Source organism: Hippoglossus stenolepis, chromosome 20, assembly GCF_022539355.2.
Source record: "Hippoglossus stenolepis isolate QCI-W04-F060 chromosome 20, HSTE1.2, whole genome shotgun sequence".
Taxonomy (NCBI): Eukaryota; Metazoa; Chordata; class Actinopteri; order Pleuronectiformes; family Pleuronectidae; genus Hippoglossus; species Hippoglossus stenolepis.
Genome location: NC_061502.1, coordinates 15,237,395 through 15,258,123, shown reverse-complemented (window position 1 = coordinate 15,258,123; position 20,729 = coordinate 15,237,395). Strand labels below are relative to the sequence as shown.

The 20,729-nt window shown below is 41.8% G+C and overlaps 1 protein-coding gene across 1 annotated transcript in view; it reads left to right on the top strand.

The window, feature by feature from the left end:
• The window catches only part of kcnk3a (potassium channel, subfamily K, member 3a), a 30,521-nt gene extending 11,768 nt beyond the window's left edge, over positions 1–18,753 (top strand). Inside the window, exon 2 of the mRNA XM_035143415.2 lies at positions 16,339–18,753. Coding sequence (XP_034999306.1) covers positions 16,339–17,252 — 914 coding nt within the window. The 3' untranslated portion in view covers positions 17,253–18,753. The remainder of the gene's footprint in view (positions 1–16,338) is intronic.
• Positions 18,754–20,729: the final 1,976 nt, after the last annotated feature.

Below are 20,729 nucleotides of genomic sequence, written 5' to 3'. Positions count from 1 at the left end.
ACCAGCGTTCTGTTGCTATAAAAAGCCCAAAACGCAGCCAGTCACATGACCACGGTGGAGAAGTTCTCCCCGAGGATCACACAATGTCACGAAAAGTGGCTCTCACACACACTTCTCTCAGACGGGTGGGGGTGTTATACCAGCTGGATGAGTGTTGATTATCTGCCCAAAGCACTGAGCTGTCTCCCCGGTGCCTGGAGAGCTCCAGGAGCCTTAGCTCTTTTCTGCCTCGGTATAAGTCTGTGTCACAATAAAGAAAATCTTTCCACATCAAGCACGGTAGGCTCCTCAGCCGTGTGGAAAGCGTCTAAACACTGAGGTGAGAGGTGAGAAGCTATTACCGCTCACAGAACAAACGGGAGAGCTTTCATTTGCCGTCCTTATCATAACAACCTGAAGTGATTTTTCTCACAAGTCGCTGGCTCCTGACGGCTCCGACCGTCCAGAGAGTGGGACAGTGTTGAATGCTTTGGTAACCGCGGTGTTGTATTAGCCTAACGCTACTCCAACTGGCTCCGAGCGCTGGAATGATTCGGTCCGACAGCGCCAAGAGACTGCTGCTCGCCCGGCTTATGCAGAGTCTCCCCGGGGAATTTGTTTTCCAATTTGTTTCCAGCATCTGCTTAATCTCTCAACAAGCCAACCTGGATGAAGTGGACTGTCACACACTGGGGCGTAATGATAATAACAATAACAGTGATAGGTGAGTTGTGTTTACCCCCGAGGGCCGCGATCTGAACGCGAGCTTATGAGTACACATTTAATATCCATACAAAAAAAAAGTGCCCCGTGACAACCTTGGGCTAAAAAAACAGGCTGCTAACCTATTTTCTCTGGAATAATCCCAATATCGCTGCTGTCAGAGGGGATGCGTCTGCTCCTGATCTACATGCTGATGTGTGGCGGCGGAAAACGGGTCCAGGGTGTTTATTGCTCATGGCAATTGACACAAATGGGAACAAAAGCAATCTGGACTGTCAAAGATGCAGTTAAAGCTTTTTAGTTGAATTGATGGTACCATGATGACACTGGGCTGGTTTGTTCTCTGTTCTGTGTTTTACATGAAGCGCAATATAGAAATCCTTTGGCACAGAGAAGAGTGCAGAGCTCCACCAAGGCCCGACAGTCGCCCAGAATCTATCAAGCTGCACCATATTCCACACACTTGATTGAGGTTTTTTCTTAATGATCCATGTTTTACTCCTTGGGAAAATGTTGCAAAATTCCCTATCTTGCAATGTTAAAGACAGTAGAAAAAAAATCCTGGATACGGCCCCTGATCCGCACCAAAATGTAATGGGTTGTTATCCATCTCAAATGATTGGGAACCTCAGACTCCATCATGAAGCCCCATGTTAAAAATGTCGTTATTGCTGTAGCTTTGCTTCAGGAACCAGTTAGATCATAACTAACAATCCAGAAAGGTTGATTTGAGAAATAGATCCATTAGTCTGAAGTCCGATCGAAAGGCTAACTTCTATGATGCAAACCAAACTATCAACTGCGTTCACGTTGAAAAAGAAATCTCCTAGTTGTGTTTGTGCTTAGGCTTCCTACTGGATGCCTGAATTCAAAGTCAATCAGGGGCCCAGGTGCATTTCAATGGACTTTTCGTGGCCCCCGAGCAAAAAGGACCTTTTTGAACTGAACCGCTCAAGCTAGTCTTCAACCAAAATCTCATATTATTCAGCCTTTGGCAGAAAGCTAGTGGCTCGGAGCCTCATTAGGGGATTCCTGACCATGGTGTCGTTGCTGTCTCCTGTACACAAGCGATCACATAATTGAAATATTGTTGTTGTGTTATAACATTAATAGTCACTCTCTGGGGCCCCCCTTTCACCTCGGGGCCCAAAGCAATTGTCTGTTTTGCCTACCCTGTTGCGACACCCCCACAGGGGACTGAAGGCACCAGTTTGCAAGACTGTCTGAAGATGTTCACAATGACTTTTCCCTGACATGAACCAAGTGTTTTACTTAAGTGAAACTGAGATAACATGACCCTCAGCTTAGTAATTACTTTACTTCGGATCCATAATCACATTTTATTCCTGCTGATCTCCACTCAAGCCGTTGTTGCCTTTGCTAGATATTGCGGGGGAAAATGGCATTTGACATAAGTGCTGCATTTGAATGTAATCTGTGGTTTAGCAGAATTGTGCAGTGGCAATGTTCTTTTGTTTCTTGCACTCAAGAATTGTGTAAAAGGACGGACACCATAGCAATGCGAGCCCATTCTTATCTGTGAATATGGATACACTGGTTGTAATTTCCAGAAAGTGGTCTTGTGTATAAACAGTTGACTCATCTCCGCCTGGTATTGGCTCACTCTGTCTTGTAAATTAAGGTTTATTTTAAGGACACAAAGTAGGAAATTGAACAACTGCAACAGGATATTTGTTTTTTACTGTGTTCAATTTTGCTCACATTAAATTGATCATGTAAAGCTTGTGAGTAATCCTTAGTTTTTTTACTACACTACATTAATGAGGCAGTACCTCCTACTTTTATTGTCCAAATCCAAAGCAGAAAGCTTTTAAACTCCTTCTTTGGTGCTGGAACAAAAAGACGTCACCAAAAAGACATCTACACTCGCTTGCCAGTAAACCTACTCGCTATCATTACAACATGAAACGCATCATGGCTACTGACATTTATGGTCTTCGGTTACTGTGCTCTACATCACCCATTAACAAAAAGACACTTTTGTTGTAAGATTCAGGGGAAGGTTTCGTTTTATAGACGTGTAAATAACACAGGACAGGAAACATGGCAGGAGGGGAAATAAATCACTGTTAATTTTTACATGAAATGTAACTTAGGTTAAACCAGACAAGACTTCAACCCCAAATAACCATTGAGGCTGCAACAAGATGAGTTTGTTGTTTAATTAATTAATAGGAGACACAACTTTGTCCGTCATTACTGAAGAAGTGGACGGTCGGGCTATTTCTGCTCATAATGAATCTCGGGCTGAGACATAAGCTGGAGTGAAGTGACATTTGAATGTCCTTATTATCGTGGTTTCAACCTCTCCAGGTCCCAGACTGTCTGAATTCACCACTTAGGAAATATCACTGAATAACAAAAAACAGATTTAAAACCCAAGAAGGTAATTACACACCCGACACCAGCTGTATCCACAAGATTCATTGTAATAAGTTTTGTATAAACTGACACGATGCAGGTTTACTTCTCCAAGTAGGTTAGAACAAATGCTACGGGTGGATTTCTGCAGATACCGTGTGACTCAGGTCTGTTGAGGTGAACCCGCAGACTGAGTGGAGGTGGAACTGATGCTCCGCTCCCGGTCTGTCTGCTCCCGCCATATGGGCGGCCCGAGGCAGTGGTTACCTCACCGAGGTGTCAAGGAGACCTGACACACAGATAAAACCGGACGGCCATTCAGTCGTAGTTTGGACAAAGTTACGACACTGTGTGATTTGATCTGGACATCGCACACACAACATGTAGCGTGACGCGTTCGCATGTCACAAAGAAGCAAAAGCAGCAAGAACTTCGTTGTGGTGGAGACACATGATGTTTTGTCCGATTTTCTTTCCTATGTCAGAGTTAAAAAGCCCGAAGTTCGTAATAAAGTTTCCTATACAAGTCGGAAGCGGTTGACCGAATCACAACAGAGTTCGCCAGCTGGCCAATCAGAGCAGAATGGGCTTCATCAGCAGGGGGGGGGGGGGTCTTAAAGAGACAGGAGCTAAAGCCGAGTGTTTCAGACAGAGGCTGAAAAGAGGAGCTGCAGCAATCGACAGTATGAGAGAAGTGATGAGTTTTCGGAACATTAGAGCATTTAAACCTTTTCAAGTAATAACCCAAACTAAAATTATAAACCTGAATATGAGCAGAATAAGTGTCTTTTAAAGTTTGACCTCAAAAATCGCAACTGCCAGTGAATTTCTATCTTATCATTATAAAACTTTAAAAGTAAATACAAGTTTAAAGAAATGCAACAAAGGAAAACTAATAAGAATGTTTTTTTGAAAAGCTATTTGTTCCTGTCAAAAACCTTTTTGTCTCCACGATTCGTGATGTTTATCTACGTAGCTTTTCCAGCCCATTTAAATGAAGGCATTCTAGTTCCTTCTGTGACTGACAGACAGGACAAAACAGCATTAAGTCAAATAGCTTTTGTTTTTTGGTCTTTGTTTTGTATTTGTTCAGATTTCTCAGTTTAGCACCAAAAAACAACTTATTTCTTCAGTACAGAAGAGGCTGAAGAGGCTGACAAGCACCAGGTCGTGTGGTAAGGGGTTCATGTAACAGCTTAATAAGATCCATTACTTGATTTAATTGCCTCTGCTCATTAAGTTAGGTACCAGCATTAGTCTCGTGCATCAAATAACATGACACATGATAGTTGGAAACAAGCCCAGTCAGGCAACTCAGCCAGGAGGTTGATGGGCACTTGTGTCTCAAGTAGAAAGACATTGTCAGAACCACACAGACCAAACCGTGTGTTTGAATGTATCTTGGTCAAATCCCATTTCAAGATCACTTCTCTGTGAATCTGGTGGATACAGGATGATACGTCTCTATTTCATTGAGAATTTGATATTGGCCGTTTCTGCAGCTTGAAAGTGAAACAAATTGGAGATCATTTGTTTCACTTTCAAGCTCAAACAAAAGTTGAAAGAGTTAGAGCTATTACATCCCAGCTGAGGTTTGAAACTTTTCCAATTTCACTATCTATCTATCTCATAGTTACATTTTCTTAACCTTGTCAGATCAGCTATTCGCAAGTTAGAAAAATAACCCCCCCAAAAATTATATTCTAAATTCTATATTCATATTCTACTTTAATATTCAACATTATATAATGTGAGAACTTCCTTATATGCCACCACAGCATAAAGCCAAACATGAGCCTCAAGCCCCTGTAAATGGACACTTCTAACAAAATGTTGACCAAATTTTAAATGAACTTCCAAAATATAAGTTATTGTGAATCAACGTGCAGATCCACCCACCGACATGCAAATATCAGGAGTTTTAATTGAAATAAAAACCGTTGGTGGTGTTGATTATCCAGCGAGAAGCTGTTAAACCATTGATTTTGATTGTTTATCCAGCTTTCCCACTGAGATGCATGATTTTAAAATTCATGAAGCAGCTGGATAGAAACGCAGATATAGACGGACGTGTCCTGGTTTTGCTGAATCTGCCCTCGAAGAATTCCAAAACATAAGGATAGCTTCTGCATATCATCAATTTTTTGCACAAAATTCTCTGTGCAGCCTGAATGTTTATCATTGTACCACTGTCTGTCCTTTTGTCCTCTCATTTAATCCTGGCTTTTTACCTTGTTGTCGTCCTTTTTGCTGTGTAATCTGATGCATGTGTGTCATGTGCCAGACTACGCGTGCCCCCCCCTTCGCCAGCACGTCAGTTCAGGACAGCATCTGCTCCCTGAGAGCAGCTGAATGAGCGGAACGGGGGCCAGAACATGTACGAATATATCAGTGGAATCAGGTGACGGAGGCAGGTGACTGTGCTGCGCAGGCTGCAATACATCTCATTGAATTAGAGAGCGAGGCGACAGGGAAACACAGAGAGAGGAGGGCAGAGAGAGTCAGGAGCTGAGTGAGGGAAGAGGAACAAGAAGGCAAGACGAGCTATTTTTAAAAAAGCATTCAGCTGAATAAAACATTACCCGGCCGCAGTCCAAATCGCCAGAAATCACAAGGCAGGCGTGAAATAACCATGTCAAATTATAACAGGCTTGTCACGTATGTTTAGTTTTTTTAATGACGCTGAGCTGGACTGTTTTCACGTGCAGTTTCTCATATGCTGGACCGGAGAGGCTCCTCCAGTGTGTCGGGTTTAACAAGCGTTACGTGTTGTTTTATGTGGTACAGTATCCGCGGCCTCTCCGCCAACACGTGAGACAAAACCATTAGACTCAAAAGCTGTTTAATAGTGTGTGAATATTAGCAATCATCCGCTGATTCACTCTTGGCCCAGTTCCTGGCCGAGATGTAAGTGTGTGTCTCGGCTCTTAACGTATTCCTCAGAAAATGATCCTCGTCATCCTCACCACCATCATCAGCCGTGGCATCTGTGACTAATTATGCACTGTAGCCTAAAGTCTAGCCCGTGCTTCACAACACTTTTTGGTCTGATGTACCAGAACGGCCTCATTAGATGAACCTCTTACGCCGACCGCTTTGTTCCTCATTTATTCTTTTGAAATGATTTTAATCTTTATCTTTATTTTACAATATCAAACATGTCAAAGTGGAGACTGTTACAACACTTCCTCCATTTATCGATTCAAATCTTACATTTAAAAAAACCATTACTTTTAGCAACATATTAGCCATTTTCAACTTTTAGCTATGTTGAATTATCCACTGTTATAGTTTAACCATTACTGTTAGCTTGAGTGCTAACACTTCCAACTCTTTGTTCACCACTTGTAGCTATTTGAACTACAGCTTAAGCTAGGTATTTAAGTTGTTTATTAAACGGGCTACAATTTAAGGTATTTAATTTAACCATATATCAATAACTGTCTTTCGATATATAAATTAACTGGTTTTCCATTACTTTTATCGACATTTTACATTATTTGTAACTAACGATTTCAATCTATTATTTTCAAGTAGCTATTGGAACCGTTTTCATTCTTTTCGCTAACCATCAACTTTTTGTTTGATTATATGTTTGTCGATTTATATAGTATCATCATTTATTGTGTAGTCTTGTGCCACCTGCTGGACCGGAGTGGAACAACTTGTTATAGCTTTTATACCCGATCTTCCTGATATTTAAATTACGGTGGAAATGCAGATGAACAGATACTTTCCCCACTGCTTGCATTTACAAACTGTTGGGTTTCCGCTACGCTCATTTTGCAGCGGTGGCCCGGGAACCTTGTACCCCCCCCCACGCCCCCCGCTGACCTGTGCTCTCTTTACATGTTCACTAATCAGAGGTTATTAGTGCAGGAGCAGAACTCAAGTTTAGTTTGTTTGATTCTCTCCAGACTTTATGAGGCATGTTTTGAGGCAACATTTTCTTCCCAGGTATGTTTTGCAATACTTCAGTTGTTTACCACAGGGAATTAGCATCTCTCCCCAACACAAACAATTACAAATTCCAGTCTCAAATCAAATGTTCTCCCTTTGACTCCGTGCCAACAGAGGCACACTTTCAAAGCAGATAACCCAAATGGAGCAGTGGAAACGGATCCCTCTGTTATTTGAGTTGACCTCTTAAAGGCCTGGAACCAAATCCCAACTTGTTCCTATTAGCGGAGACTACAAATTAAAGACTTCCTACCTTCTAAATTAAGTTTTAAAGCTTTGTGTGTCTTGGTTTCAAAACTGTACAATGTTTTTAAAAGAAAACTTGGCACAGTGCAGAGTCACTCTCTGTTATGTATTAAAAATCGGTTTCTCTCTTCAGTTTTATTTCTTAACCTTATTTTGCTTTTCTTCCCTTTATATTTAATCTCTCATTTCCTCCCCCCCCCCCCCTTTGTGTGCACTATCTGTGTATGTAAACTCGTGCCGCGGTCCAGCTGTGTTGTGAATTTTAAAAGAAACCCGTATCAACTGTGTATCAGGTACATAAATCACGTGAGTTATTTAATTAGGTAACCCTCCCACAGATCTCACACTCCACATGGAATGCCTTGCTTACTGACCTCATGGAAAATTGCGGCCTGCCAAGGTTCCCGCTCATATCCCCTAAAAAGGAACCTACGGAGTACGTTTGGAAAAAACCCTGATAGGGATTTTTTTTTTTCTCACTGTGAAAGCCAAACATTAGACCAGGATGGAAACATTGTTGTTTCAATGCTTCACGAGATGCATAGTGTGTGTGTGAACGTTGTGACTGTGTTGCATGTTCATGAGAGGTTTTATTACAAGACAGGTAAAGCTGCGGTGCATGGCAGCCGAGTCCCAGCTCGTGATCTAACCTCTTGTCTCTTTGGGTCTTCAGGCTTGTAATGCTTCAGTGTTTGGGCCTCAGCTGTGCGTTGGATGAGAGCACATGCTCCCAGGCCCTGATTTGGAGCCCGCGCAGGGGTAACCAAGTTAAAGTGAACCCAGACAGACGCTTTGCCAATGTGCTGTCTCCTCTAGCGTTACATGAGATTGCCTGTGATGAATATATCCAGTACCCGCCGACACCTTCCTGCTCTGTTGTGCAGAGCTGCGTGTTCACTGTCACTGCATATAATGAAAGTTTGATTAGAGAGATATTTTTTCCTCTGTTTCAGTTTGCTGACAGCAGGGTCGGTATAATGTGGACGCTGACATACCTGACAATATTATAGGTATCGAATACAACGTATAAATACAATAATGTGATAAATAAAGGATCTAAGTTGAAAGGACGATATTTGTAGTGTCACAATTACTCATCAGTAAAGTTGATCTGGTACACGGTGAAAGGAAAGTTGTTGCAGGTGCAGAGTTGAATTTGGTGCATTTGGACATTCGATACGTTCAACATTAATAATTGAATAGAATATACAAATGGACGACCAGCGCTCTGCAGCAGTGGCTGAGACTAATAAATGTAAGTTACGTTTGTCGATCATTACAACAGTAGCAACAACTGATTCTCCGGTTCGGGGGTTCTGCGTGCTTAGTGGAGCTTCACTGAACTTTGCCTACACAGGTGAACAGCTCATCTTCAAGGTTCTACTGACTGAGTCCTGCAGAATACTGACAGATGTGGGTCAGATACAGAAGCAGCGCTGGCATGATGGTCAGGGATGTGCAAAAGAGATCCTTGCAATACGTCTCTCCATTCGCAGAGCAGTGCATTGTTGTTTTTTATGATTGAAGTGGATTGTAATGTCAACAAGATGTGTGAATTTTACACTTGAGACCAACGCTTGCATCCTGTCTGGAGGGAACATCGGTTTCTTTTAACCACGACTGCAAACTTTAATAAAGCCTCAAGCTTAGAGGCGGCAGATATGTGATTCTTTTTTAATGGTTCTGGAAGACTCTGAAAAACTATGTATACTCTATCATTACTGTTGGATAATGTTCAACAAAAGGGCTGTTTTGAGTTGTATTTATTATTTCGGGACAGATGAACTGAATTAACCCGTGGCACTAACATATAGAATGTCTCACTACTCACTGTGCACCTCTGTGTCAGCTGTGACTTACTGAATAATACAGCACTGAAGCCATTAAAACAGCAGAAAGAGCTTGTTCTCTAATCCATAACTCATTGAAAACTCATTGAACTCCCACTCATTGAAAATAAATGAAGCAGCTTTGCTTCCTTTGCTTCAGTTTTGAACTCATTGACTCTAAATATTGATATTTCCCTCCCCCCCCGATAAAAAGTATTCCTCCAATTCTTTGCCTTCGCTCTCATTACATGGACATTACACAGCATCTGTCAGCAAGGCCTTGTGGGTCAAAAGCCGGACGGGGTAATGGAGGGAGGTGGGAGAGCCAGAGCTGTGTTTGAGCGCCTGAGTAAACAGTCTCGGGGTCGTCTGGAGTTTGAGGTGTCTGTGATTGAGAGTCGATGGTGGCCACTTTACACAGAGGTAGGACACAAGTCGTGGGAAAACCAGATTTAATGATTAACTTTTACTCTAAAATCTTCGTGCGTCCTCCGTGGAAACGCTTGATGCTCACGTGTAAGATAAGAACTACAGTTTGCCGTGTCGTGTAATGACATCCTTGGCCAGACGCAGCTGGAGAGGAGAGCGAGCTGCGGCGCAGGCATGCTGGGAAGCAGCGTGTTCGGAGACAGTCTGTACCAAATGGTTGACACGACCAGTGTTTATTTGCACATTTGAACAGAACATTCTCCAATCTGCGCCGCGTTGTATGGACGGTGTAAACGGAGACGTGAGTGACGTCACACAGGGCTGGCTGCTCGGGCCACCTGTATGTTGAAGAACTAGGTCAGCCATATAGGGCTGGATGTTGCGATCGAGGGCAACACCTCAGGGCTCAGTGGGGCTCTGCTCGAGGAATTTGTTTACCGACCACTACGGTGATGCACACTGACAGTGACGTCCAACAAGGGAGATGTAAGTCATCACACAAGTTTCCAACCAGTTCTCTGCTGCTGATGTGAGGACTTTCAAAACTTTGTGTTTTTTGTATACACATAGACTGTTTATAAAAAATGGATGACGTGCTTCTGATTCCTTCCACTATTCAGAAATGAAGCCAAATAATCCCCGATACGAATTCTGCCATCTTGTGCCAAAGACGTCATTTCGAGCCAGAGTCCCACCGAGACACGCACTCGACCAATCGCGAGTCAGAACTGTCAATCTTGACATTCTTTAAATAACTCTTTAAAACCAAACTTGCAAGAATGACTGCAACCAGCCACAAGGGGGCAATCAAGAAACTTTTACTTCACTTTCGGGAAGCCGTCACGTTGTCCATTAGACTCCGGTGTCTATACCACTTACATTGAAACTTAAGCCTCTCAGTCGTGTCTTATCTTTTACATAAGTCGTCCGGTGTTTAATCTATGTTGGTATTTTTAATCTATTTACCATCAGTGTTGAACACTCTAGGGATTTGGAAGATGTGCCCACTCTCTTTTTAAAATCCTACTGTTTCTTTCATGCTTTTAGTTTGATTTACTCACTCAAATCTCTCTGACCTCCAGACAGTATATAACGGCCGTAATCCAGATGACTTAACTAAGAGCACAGAAAACAAGTTTATGCAGTTTATGTTTATTTGTCATTTGCTGGATTGATTGAATATATATCTCAGTCATTTGTGTCCAGTTTGTCTGTTGTTTAATATCATTTGCTGCTTTTTCTGCACTTTTTTATTTTCGTTTTTTGGGAACGCTGCTGTCTTATGAATGGATCTGGTGTGTGTGATTGAGTTAGTAAGTTTTTCTATTTAGCACAATTTAAATGCTTGGGCAGTTTCAGAGCTCTACGATGTAACTAAATCAACCATAAATCCATCATGGTTTGGTTGTTATGGCTGCACCATGCCATCAACTGGAAATATTTCAGATAGACTGTATATCATTTGACTAAAAATGTTCTGATGTATCTGATCTTTTAGAAATGATTTAGAATCCACTGAAGTTTAAAATCAAGCCATGTAGGTGGAGAGCAACAGTTTGCAATGGAGTGAAAGCAAAAGAATAACAATCTACACAGGAGGGTTAAAGAATATCTCAACTAAAACGGCTCTCAGGGGAGCGTGTGCCTCCGCCAAGGCCCAACAGTCCCTCAAACTCAATCCAGCTGCACCAAATTTCACACTCATAGACTTCACTTCTCTGAATATGCCTGGGGGGGTTTTTTTCATCAAGATCTCAGTATTATTATTTTTAGAAATTCTCAAAAATGTTGGAATATGTCCCATCTCGCAATGTTGGGATCTGCACCAAAATTTAATGGGTCCCTCCCTGACCCACAACGTATCCTTCTGCCAAGTTTTGTGGAAATTAGTTGAGTAGTTTTCGTGTAATGTTGCTTACAAACGCAGACAAATACGTCATCTATTGGCAAAGATAATAAAAAATTGTGCGTGAAACCCTGCACCACACACACTGATGGGTGTATTAAATAGCGTGGCACTGACTAGTCTCCAGGAGCACAGATGTCTGAGGACATTATCAGTCTCCAGTGAAGCCCAGAGAAAGAGAGAGAGAGCAGCTCTGTCACCAGCACCTCTGTTACTGAGCCTGCACGTCCTGAAGTCTCCTCCAGAGACCGTGAGGCGACTTTCCATCCTGTCAGACGTGTAATGTGTACATAACATGCCAGGTTTCATAACACCATTTTATTCCCCCTTGTGTACGCATCTGTCATTTGTATTTAATTTCATCCCTGGCTCCTGAAAACATATATTTCCCCCCTTGTGGTTTTGTTTTGTTCTACGTATTGTGGACATTTGAGTCACGTGTTGGGCTCAGCAGCTTTTCCTTTTTTTTTTCAAACTAAAATCCTGATAGATAGATAGATAGATAGATAGATAGATAGATAGATAGATAGATAGATAGATAGATAGATAGATAGATAGATAGATAGATAGATAGATAGATAGATAGATAGACAGATAGATAGACAGATAGATAGAAGGATAAAAGGATCGATAGAAGGATAGATAGAAGGATAGATAGATAGATAAAAGGATCGAAGGATAGATAGAAGGATAGATAAAAGGATCGAAGGATAGATAGAAGGATAGATAGATAGATAAAAGGATTGAAGGATAGATAGAAGGATAGATAGAAGGATAGAAGGATAGATAGAAGGATAGATAGATAGATAGATAGATAGATAGATAGATAGATAGATAGATAGATAGATAGATAGATAGATAGATAGATAGATAGATAGATAGATAGATAGATAGATAGATAGATAGATAGATAGATAGATAGATAGATAGATAGATAGATAGATAGATAGATAGATAGATAGATTGATAGATAGCACATAACACACAAACTTTAAGATCCAAAAATAAAATTCTAGAAAATCCTTTCCTCATTGAGGTGAGGCGATGTGCTTGATGAATGGGTTCTAGTTCTCATTTTGTTGGCAAGAACAAATTGTGCCTGGTAATCAATGAAAATGTAATTGAGTGACGTGTAACTGGAGCCCTACTCACCACATTATGCCTTCCTTTGATGTATTTTCAAAGCCTGTATTTATTTATTTTTTTACCCGCACCTAATTAATCAGGCTAATGAAGAATCCTTAGTTAGCCTGTTGGTGTTGTAGAACACACACACACACACACACACACACACACACACACCCCCCACACACACACACACACACAGGGAAGGAGATGCATTCAGATAAACTAGCAATCAGGACTAAAAGGTACAGCGAGCACCGATGGTTTGCATTGCTACAGACGAGCTGTGTAAAAGGATATCAGACGTTTAATTTGAGAACCTGAGTGAGGGTTCATATGGCACGGCACTGAATAAAGCTGCAAGCGAGCCCATCTGCTTTAGTGAATATGGGAGGATTAAAACATGAGAAATTAATTGGAGGGTTAAAAAAAAAAAACATGTTACAGACCCGGGAAATTAATTCTCCGAGTGACTAAATGTTTAGGAATGGGGAAAGATATCGTACAGGAATATTTGCTCTGTCTATGAAATGATTTGTTTTGAAGCATTTAAATTAGGACCAGCCTGTTGCTGGAGGCATTAGCTTAAATGATTGGCTGTAAATGATGGTTCGGTAATGAGAGGCAGCAGTGAGGAGGGAATGAGAGCTTGGAGAACGGTGCACCTGTGTTCAGCTGACATTTATAAGCCTCCCCCTGCTTGTTAGTCTTTTAAAGGCTCTTATCTCCTTTCAATGTTATGCAATTTTCATATTTTCTTTTACATGATAATTACAGAAATTAGGTTATGAGACAATCAGTCTCGGGCTGCGGAGAAGTCTTTGATACGGCTTTTATATGCTGCAACCGTCCTCACACATGTCGACAATCTGCACTAATTTTAGAGGAATTACTGTTTTCTCCAAGAGAAAAAAATAGACTGTAATTTCCCAGATGTCTCCTCTCAGTTTTTCCCGGTCTCTCCATGAAATATGTGCAAAATAGTCGCAGTCACTCCCTCATGATAACATCACTCTTTTGAAACCAAATGTGTTCAATATGAAAGCTACAGCCTCAGAGAGTCTGGGGCTCCTCAGATGTCCATCAAACCTCGGCGGCCCATTGTTTTTTCACCTTTCAGGCTGCACTTTTCCTCCGCCAGTGGCAATGACAGTAATTCATGTAAACAGAGCAAGTGGCCCTCGTGGCCTCCCCCCCGCCGCGTGCCAGGACGAGCCGCGGAGACGTCCTGTCTCATGATAACTTTGTCACTGTTGGTGGGGCGGAGCGGGTGAAGTTTGGAGGGGAGGGTGATGTCATGTAGGCCGCTTCGCTTCGCTCGCACAGCAGGAGGACTGCCGGCCTTGTCGCCTCCAGCCACTGTGTCTGCTGCTGACGAGCGCCGCTGTCACTCCGGTCGTCCCCGCGTCCCGATAAGCTGCTCCCCGCTGCCGACAGCCCCTGACAGGCCTTCAGCTCAGCCTCTGCACTCACCTGAACACACTGTCCCACTCATTCTGCAATGAATGGTTAATAAGTGCGTTTACCTTTTTTTTACCCACAGCTGCAGAGCTACGAACCTTTGGGTAAATCTGAACATATTGTGGACTTTCGTTGAGACTGAATGTTTAAAGAGGCGACAAAACAAGATGCTCATAGTATTTTCTGTTGCCGCACTGCTTGAGGGGAACATAGGCCGATAAATTATTTAAACAATAGCAAGCAGAATAAATTATACCTTCTCATTCTCAACCTCCTGAAATGGATGCAATAATGGAACTTTTCTTCAGAAAGTTCTGATTTCAATATGCTCACAGTGGCTGAGTAGAACACATTGTTATTCACAGACCTGTGCTGCAACAGACTGACCATTTCTTATGCATTTTTGATAACCAGAAGCCACTGGAGGAAAAACCAAGCTGGTATTCAGTCATAATAAATGTCAACAGGAACTGGTTCATGTTGTGAGAATTGACAATATTGGCACAGCAGAAAGTTTCAACAAACTGCAAGAGGCATATAATCACATTAGGCAATTATAAGTGTGTGAAGAAATAGCTAGCATAACGGATAAATCGCTAAAGCTCCGCTAAAAGTACGAAAACACAGATGACTGTTAGCTAAACAGTTGAAAGGAGCTAAAAGTGATAGATCATGAAAGTAATTGATAAATTATGACATTAAATTAACTAATAAATAGCTGAAATTTTACATTCCACCATTTATCCATATGTCAGCAGTTTATTTTCGCCATTACATTCACCTCAAGTATTAGCAAAACAGGCAGGAAATTGAAATAGCTGAAGGTAAATAGTTTTATCTATCCCAACTATTTATATAGATAGTTGAAATGTATAATATGCACCAGGTTTTAATCATATAAAAGCTAATTTGACAAAACCAACTTAAACCCTGACAGTACAGCTGCATAAAAAAATAGTGACATTAAACATATTTGAATGATCCAGGTTAGAATTTGTTTAAATAAAAAAATATTTGGAACATAACTGGGAAACTGTGGAAGCTACATTAGACAAAAGAATGCTCGATACCAAGGTCAAGTTCAAGGTCATCATTTGGCCAGGGAACAAGTATCTCTGGTAAGATTAACTGTGACTGAGACTGAGACTGACCCCTAATCACAACAAAGTACTAATCAAAAGCACAATTTATTCCTTCCACAAATAGTAATAGCAGCACAGCTGGGTAAGCCTTAAACAGATTTGGCAGCTGACAGACATGTGATTCAACCGCACAGATCAGTGTGACAATAAAACCCGACCCCAAAGAATTAAATCAGCCCCGGGAGTAATTACATTCTCACTATTGTCCAACCTTTTTCCATTTGCTGATCCCATTGTTATCGGGGACATCATCTCCCCGCTCCCGTGTGCAACAGGTCCACTTGTGGTAAATTTATGTCAGGCAGTAATGATGCTGCGTGCGACGGCCTCGTATCCTGTGGGACAATGGGAGCGAGAGAAGGACGTTATGAGACAAAAAGGGTGACGCGTAACCTGAAATGTGCCAGAAGGAAGATCAAATCTGTCCTGAAATTCATGAGCTGTGTACCGTGAGTGCATACAGAATCCCTCTGTGAGTCATGCCTCATCTGACACTGGCAGGTGTTGAGCAGCGGTGTTGTCCAAGTGGCCATTTCACTCACATAACATCTTTTAATGGAGAATTCATTAAAAGGAAAGTTAATCCTCCAACCTTTGACAGGAAGTTTCTTAATGAACTTATTTGTTGCTGCAAATGTTTCATCTTTCTCTATTCTTGTTATTTTGGACTCTTCCAAAGACTCAGTGGAGCGCACACAAACTGCCCTGCTGACTTTTGCTATTCTACTGTGGGGGTCCTATAATCTGAAGATCCAAAGGACTGCAGGACATCCTATGGTGTTCTGTTTATTTGATCTGGAATAATGTAGAGGGCTAATTAGGTGCAAATGCACTCATTAGCCGAAGCCACAGCACAGAGACAAATTGTCAATGAATAATTCAAACTCCCTCTCCCTTACACGACATCAGTACTTTGCTATTCCCGCCACACCGCTGTGCATTCTCAATTCCAATTGCATTCTGGCGCCGTGAAATGAAGAGTCTTTGAATTTATCAGAAGTGCTGCTCAAAGAATACAAATCATTTATATCTGTCTGCTCCAGGTTTGACAATCTTCCCAGCCTGCAGCCTCCTCCTCTCAGACCCCTGTCCCCTGCACTGTAGATTTAATTAGTTCTGCCCTAGTAAACCTGCTCCTTTCTCCTTCTTTCCCTCAGGATATGGCCATGCAGCCCCCAGCACAGATGGAGGGAAGGTGTTCTGTATGCTGTACGCCCTCCTGGGCATCCCGCTCACCTTGGTCATGTTCCAGAGCGTGGGTGAGCGGATCAACACCTTCGTCAGGTACCTGCTCCACCGCCTGAAGAAGTGCGTTGGCATGAGGCACACGGAGGTCTCCATGGTCAACATGGTGATCATCGGTTTCATATCTTGCATGAGCACATTGTGCGTCGGGGCGCTGGCCTTCTCCCACTTCGAGGGATGGAGCTTCTTTCATGCCTACTACTACTGCTTCATCACGCTCACCACCATCGGCTTCGGGGACTATGTGGCGCTGCAGAACGAGCAGGCTCTGCAGACCAAGCCCGAGTATGTGGCCTTCAGCTTCATCTACATCCTGACTGGTCTGGCTGTGATTGGAGCCTTCCTCAACTTAGCAGTGCTTCGCTTCATGACGATGAACGCCGAGGACGAGAAGCGGGATGCAGAGCAGAGGGCGCTCCTCGCTCACAACGGTCAGGCGGGCGGACACATTAACTGCTCTGCCGACCCGGCATCCTCCTCCTCCACGCCGTCTGGATGCGGTGGAGGGAGCGGGGCGGGAGGCAACGGACCAGCGAGCCGAGGCCTGCGTAACGTGTACGCTGAGGTGCTCCACTTCCAGTCCATGTGCTCCTGCCTTTGGTACAAGAGCAGGGAAAAACTACAATACTCCATACCCATGATCATCTCACGGGACCTCTCCACCTCGGACACCTACATGGAGCAGGGAGAGGCCTTTTCCAACCCCCTCCACTCGAATGGATGCGTGTGCAGCCTGCAGCGTCACTCGGGCATCAGCTCGGTTTCCACTGGTCTGCACAGCATCAATACCTACAGAAGACTCAATAAACGCAGAAGCTCCATCTAAGCCGAGAGGAGTTCATGCTCTAAGGTCAAGTCCCACTCGAGTCTACCATGTGGAGAGGGAGGGGCCCTCCTGCCGTGGCACTAGATTAGCTGTGGACATCGGGGCGCACAACTCTGGTCCAGAGGAAACGCAGTACTCCTCATGTTTGCCTCTTTCTGGCACTGAAGCGCCCGCCGCTGCCGTCTCCAGACTCCAGCCGTGTTTTTAACTTCCATTAGCAAAAGCACAAACCATTTAGGACAACGTTGTTCCTGAGATATTGTGCTAATGGTCGATTGAGAAGCATTCAAACTTTGGAACTCTTTCAGTTAGAGGACAAGGAAAAAGTGTGCGCGGTTCTTTCTGCACCTCGGAACTCTAACATAGTCTATTTCGAAAAAAGGGACAAAATACACTGTGAAACATGTTTTTAAGAGGGATTGTGTGTAAACTGTATATGAAGCCCCGCTAAGAAATATTTTCTTTAGTAACACAAAGTCCACTTTTTTCAAAAAAAGACTTTTCAGAGGGAATCTTAGGGTTGTAAGTATTATACTCACTTCAAAATGTGTATATATTTGGACACCTCACTTGTAGAAAGCCTATTTTTTCAGTGAAACTTTTCAAGAGTAATCTCAGTGTCTCCTCCTGTGTGTCTGTAACTAAAGGTTCGAGCCAAATTTTGTTCATCTGCTTCATGTATTTTCCTTCCATTAGAATTCAAATGACAGTTTTGATTGAGAATGAGCAGGAATGGTTTTAAAGCTCAAGAATGGGACACGACCCACCTCTTTGTATTTCGTACGAATCGCTATGAATCTCTTTTTTCATAGTTTCTTCCTGTCACCTGTTGCTTGTCTTACATTTTCATATAGAACTATATTCTGATCTGTTGGAGCATGTAAGCTCACTCTGTAGATAGTAGAAGATCATATCTTACTCACTGCGGCACCTTAGAAGACTGTTGTAAATGCTTTAGGACACTGGAACTCAGTGCACTATTTTATTCTATTTTTTTAACGTAAGTACTTTATGTTTTGTTATGGAAATGATATGCCCTTAATTAATTCATTCTTCTGTTGCTCGTTTGAGATATCTGACTTATTACTCTGTGTTGTTGTGAGTGCTTCAGAGTAGCAGTGCACCTCACGAATAAATGGCCTCAGAGTTTGCACCTCATGCACTTATAGGGGGGGCGTGTGTTCTCCAACCCCAAATAACACACTTGATTCAGCCAACTGAGGTCTTTATGCAGTGTTTATTCTCTTTATGTTTTAGTCCTCTGACTGCGAATCTTACATAATCATCGTTTTATTTTTTGGTTATTTTATTTTATGATGTCTCATATCGGATTTCCGTCTTTTTCTTTTTTCTACTGGAACATTCTGATTAACTGCAATATGCGTGTTAATATTGTTCAGCCTCTCTCAGTAATCCACAGAGGGACTTCAGTCAGTGTGGCTACATTCAAAGCATGTTTGTTTTTTTTCTTTGACAATAATAAAATATGATTTTAAAAGTATTGACTAATGAATTTCTTTTTTGTGCCTGCTTTTCGTTTCATGTTCCCCTGAAACACAAGTAACTGCTTTAAGATTGTTGCATATATCAATAAATTAATTACAATAATTATAAGGAGTAAAACGGAAAATGTGACCTGGCCTGTTTGCATCAATTCTTTAAATTAATATTACACTGTCAGCACTGCTTTCATCAGGGTGAACTTTTCAGCCAGGTCTCGACGCCTCGTTACATAACCAAAGTTGTAATGAGGTGACTTTAAGTGTCATGACATTTATTAAAAAACTGTCACAGTCTTATATCTGCAAACCATAAAGTCTTCCGCTTCACTTCAGAAGTACAAAAATGTTCCCAGACATAAGTCCCCAGACGTAAGAGTGCAAATTATATATTAATCAATGATCTGAGACTGGGAAGTGCTTGTTTGGATTTGTTCGTGTCTTACAGAAAGAGGTTTTTAGGTTGGGGGACTATGTGATTTCATGATATTGATGATGGAGTTCCTCATGGAAGCATTCTCGGCCCTTTGCTCTTTTCTTTTTAAAGTGCATTCTCCATATTACCAATTTCATACCTCATACTTTCACTTACAACTGTTGTGCAGATGGTCAATAATGAAATTCTTTATACACTTTATCTACTCTACTTGATTGTTAATATTTCAAAATGAGGAAATTATGATTAATTGTAAACATATGACCAAGGATGCCACTAATCTAAATCTGAGTCCATATCAACTTATTTACTACAAATTATTTCTCTTATAACAGTATAATACAATTAAAATGATATAATGTATATTGTCACTGCATAGATACTACTCATATTGGAGGATTGATAATCCATACTGCTGTACAGCTACTGAACGCCTTGATTCCTCAAACCTCTGTATTTAAAAAATGTTCATCATATAATTATAACGACTACTTGTTCTTTGGCTGAATATTTTAACACAAACGTTAATGTCAGAAACAGGCTTAAAACTAACTGTATGTATTTTGTATGTATTTCCATTTCCACTACTGCCCCTTCCCCGAATGCCCTGAAACAGCAACTGAGAACATCCTGTCCTCTGAGTCCTCGACAGCTGCAGCCACGATCAGACACGTTTTTTGTCGGTTTATTTAATCTCTGATGCGATAAGTTCGGGTACATTTAGCTGAATGTCATTCACGCGCTTCTAAAATGTCAATCTCAGCCCCTGTCATGAGGAAAAAAAACCTGACGAGCACTTCTTTGGGACTGTGAGTGTAATCCAAACAAACTACAGTAAATGACGTTAAAACTGTGAGGACTCGTGGGTTTTGAGACACAAATGACATCTGACAGGCTGCAGTTCTTCATGCTCGAACGGCCGAGCAGGACAAAATGAACTGAGGACAGTTTGAAGGGATGTTTATATTAACACATTTGTGCTGTTTTCTTAACTTATTTCACCACCAGAAAATGTTAATGACCAGATAAAATAGAAAAAATACATTTGGCATATATATATATTAGCTGTTTTGTTGTATAAGGTTATATAAGGCACACGCAACTAAATTCTTAGAAGTGAGAGATGAGTGAAAAAATAATATGGTGATGTAACAGTGTAATTAGAGAGTAAACACAGTATTTGGACTGATTTAGGCTACATGATGCTCAAAAAAACCTTCAGGTAGAAACCAGCTGGAAACACTAAACCCCACCTTGTCTCATTAAAGTGGAAAATCCATATGATACTGAGGAATCAGCTGTCAAATCAAGGCATCGATTTCGGGGGGAAGAGGCAACGTAAGTGTTTGTGAGTTAACAAGAGAGCTAAAAGCAGCTGGCAGCAGAACAAACACGACACCCTTCATAAACGAAAGGCCATTTTTCAAAACCTTTCAGGTGTTTGTGCTTTTAAACGTGTGATTTCTCAGTATTTTCCTTTTCGTTTTTTTTCCTCTTAAAGAAAATGATGCACAATCACCATTTACAAACACACAAGTCCAC